We start from the raw sequence: 2814 nt of genomic DNA, 5'->3' as shown, positions 1-2814 counted from the left end.
ATTATTGTCAGCAGATGCCAATCACAAGGTAGCCACGCCCAAATGCACAACCTACTTCATTGTCTATTTGACTCTAAATGGGATCATAATGTACAAAATTAACATCATGACGTATTAAAGATAATTAAAACTACTCAATGAAACCATAAACTCATAAAGAATATATTTACCAAATTATTATATCAGGGACTTTTTTTTCATAGACTTCTATGCATTCAGAGTTTTTGCAACCAGTGAAGTCTCGACCTGCTGGGCATTTATAAAAAAAGATATATGCATGTGCCTATTGGTACCTACATAAGCATCAGGCTACTTTCACAGGTTATTATATTATGTTAGTTGAATGAGAAGAGTATATTATTTGTGTTTACTTATTGTGATAATTTCATATGTAATTTCCTTTTCTCTCTGTGTGCCATGGTTCAGTCAACAAAGGAGAGTTGTCTGTGCCACTGCGTCAGGTTACAAACCTGGCCCCTTTTGCCCAGGTGGTCATTTATACTGTGATGCCCAAAGGGGAGCTTGTGGCCGATAGCATGGACTTTCCAATCAGGCTCTGCCTCAATAACAAGGTATTCAACTTCATGGTTTTAAGTCTTTACCATACATTAGGTCTTTACTTCTTCACTTCTTTTGGGCTGTCAAACTAATGCTTCCCCACCTCGGTGTCTTCTCTGCAGGTGTCTCTGAGGTTCTCCTCTCTCCAGGAGCTTCCAGCAGAGAAGACCACGCTCACCCTGCAGGCTCACCCAGGCTCCATGTGCTCCGTCAGAGCCATCGACCAGAGCGTCCTGCTGCTGCAGAAAGAGCAGGAACTCACTGTTGACTCGGTATGAAACCATATCATATCTTTACGCACACCTGAGCATGATGTTTTTAATGCTTAAAACAAGGCATGGATTTAAAAGGAGTAAATAGTATAGGTAGAAAACAAGGATTCTCATTACGCAACATATGGTTGCACAACCAAATGTCGTTATAGCTATGTCCATTATGCCAGACATGGAAACCCGATGGAACAGAGAGAAAACACTTTACAAATCGACCTAGTTAACATTAATTTTGCTTCCTCTCAACACTGGAGTCAAGTGCAATAGTATGATATTGGATGATAGTATGATATTGGATGCTACTACAGCATAGCCCCTGAAATATCTTTTGAATTGTTCAGTAATGATTGATCTGACTGTAAATCATTCTAACACACTCAACAGAATCTGTAAATGCAATGACTTCCTGCTAAAGATAACATTCAGATCAGTCCTTTTCCTTTATCAGTTAACAGTTTTTTAACATAGAGCTTACATATTTCACACTTTTTATAGACTACAGTTTTCACAGAAAGATTAAGCAGACCTGACCTGTGGTGCTGTGTAGTTACTGACTATTCACACTACTTATCTTGAGGAATCAGTCTTTTGTTTTCCCCCAAACTAACATAAATTAACCAGTTATAGAAACAAAACAAAAAAAGTCTCCAGATAAAGGCATTACAAATATATTTTTCCCACTGTCCGCTGCCAGATCCACACTGAATTTGAAATTAGCTCAGCAGTACAGCTGTTCTTTGCCTGCATTCTGCAGGTCTTTTTTTATTTTAACTTAATTTTTGTATGTTGTATTAGGAACATGATGATGATGATGATGATGATGATGATGATGATGTTGACCTCTACTTGGACTGATCTTTACCTCCTGTGTAAACTGATGACTTAACCTGACTCATGTGTGTTTTTATGCAGGTGTACAGCCAGTTGCCTGTGCAAAAGCTCTCAGGATACAGCTATGACCTTGTAGACGCTGAGTCCGATCCCTGCAAGCTTCTGCCAGTACCAGAGGATGAAATCGAGATAATAGAACCAGAACTGGAGCTTGCCCCTGACGTAGAGCCAGCTAGTCGAGCAAAGCGCTCATTCTACTTTCCAGAGGACGATCAGAAGAATGACGTCTACAACATTTTTAAAGTGAAACATGTCGTTTTTTTATTGGTGTTAAATAATGGGCTGTAGATATTGAGATTGATCGATATAACATTTTTAAGGAGAAAATGTATCCTTTTGTGATTTCTGTCAGGGTCATTTAAAACTGTCTGCGTTAAAAATGTGTGACCAATCATATACAAAATATGACTTCATATTTTGTTGGTTAACTAATAATCTCTCTCTTTGCCCTTCTAGGGAATAGGGATCAAAATTGTGACGAACTCCGATATTAGAAAACCTTATGACTGCCATCCAGTGGTCTATTACACCGGTATGTTTTATAGTTTGCTACTGATATCCATTCTTATTGACAGTAGGGCAAGAAATATAATATACTGTACACTATTACAGCACTGATTCTTGAGGTAAGTTACAAAAAAAGTTTTAAATACAACCCTTATTTTAATGTGGTATATTTATTAGACAAAGGAATGCACCAGCAAATCAGGTAAGGGAACACCTTTTTTATTTAAACACTTGTTAGTAAACTTGACATTTATTCACTTCCTAACTTGATTTTGTCAACTCCGTCAGATACACCAAAAAGGATGCCATTTTAATTAAATTAAAGTGGACCTATCATGCTATATTTGAATAATATATTGTAGGGCCATACCTATATAAAACATGTCTGCAAAGTTTTCTTTTCAAAATACCAAACAGATCATGCATTTTAGCCATGCCTCATTTCGCACTATTCCAGCCTTGTTTTTGCACGGGCTGAATCTGTGAGAAGTCTTCTTCGCTGCTTTTGTGGCAGACTACAGCGCCACCTACAGGCCTGGCCTATGTACTACAGCGTCTCCAGCGCTTGCGAACGGCAATGGCCGTG

At 38.3% G+C, this 2814-nt stretch overlaps 1 protein-coding gene across 1 annotated transcript; it reads left to right on the top strand.

The window, feature by feature from the left end:
- Window positions 1-431: 431 nt before the first annotated feature.
- LOC104963371 (alpha-2-macroglobulin-like protein 1) lies at window positions 432-2610 on the top strand. The gene is made up of 4 exons (XM_010791949.1): window positions 432-572; window positions 681-830; window positions 1743-1964; window positions 2178-2610. The coding sequence occupies exons 1-4, from the start codon at window positions 507-509 to the stop codon at window positions 2337-2339; spliced, it is 600 nt and encodes a 199-aa protein (XP_010790251.1). The 5' UTR covers window positions 432-506; the 3' UTR covers window positions 2340-2610.
- The last annotated feature ends 204 nt before the right edge of the window (window positions 2611-2814 follow it).

Source organism: Notothenia coriiceps, unplaced genomic scaffold (assembly GCF_000735185.1).
Source record: "Notothenia coriiceps isolate Sejong01 unplaced genomic scaffold, NC01 NC01_scaffold00036105, whole genome shotgun sequence".
NCBI lineage: Eukaryota > Metazoa > Chordata > Actinopteri > Perciformes > Nototheniidae > Notothenia > Notothenia coriiceps.
The sequence above is the reverse complement of the archived record's forward strand: the minus strand, read 5'-3'. Positions and strand labels throughout refer to the sequence as shown.

Coding starts and splice junctions, on each gene's coding strand:
- LOC104963371 (XM_010791949.1), top strand. CDS start 507: ATGCCCAAAGGGGAGCTTGTGGCCGATAGCATGGACTTTCCAATCAGG. Junction 831..1,742: donor AGGAACTCACTGTTGACTCG/GTATGAAACCAT, acceptor GTTTTTATGCAG/GTGTACAGCCAGTTGCCTGT. Junction 1,965..2,177: donor ACGTCTACAACATTTTTAAA/GTGAAACATGTC, acceptor TTGCCCTTCTAG/GGAATAGGGATCAAAATTGT.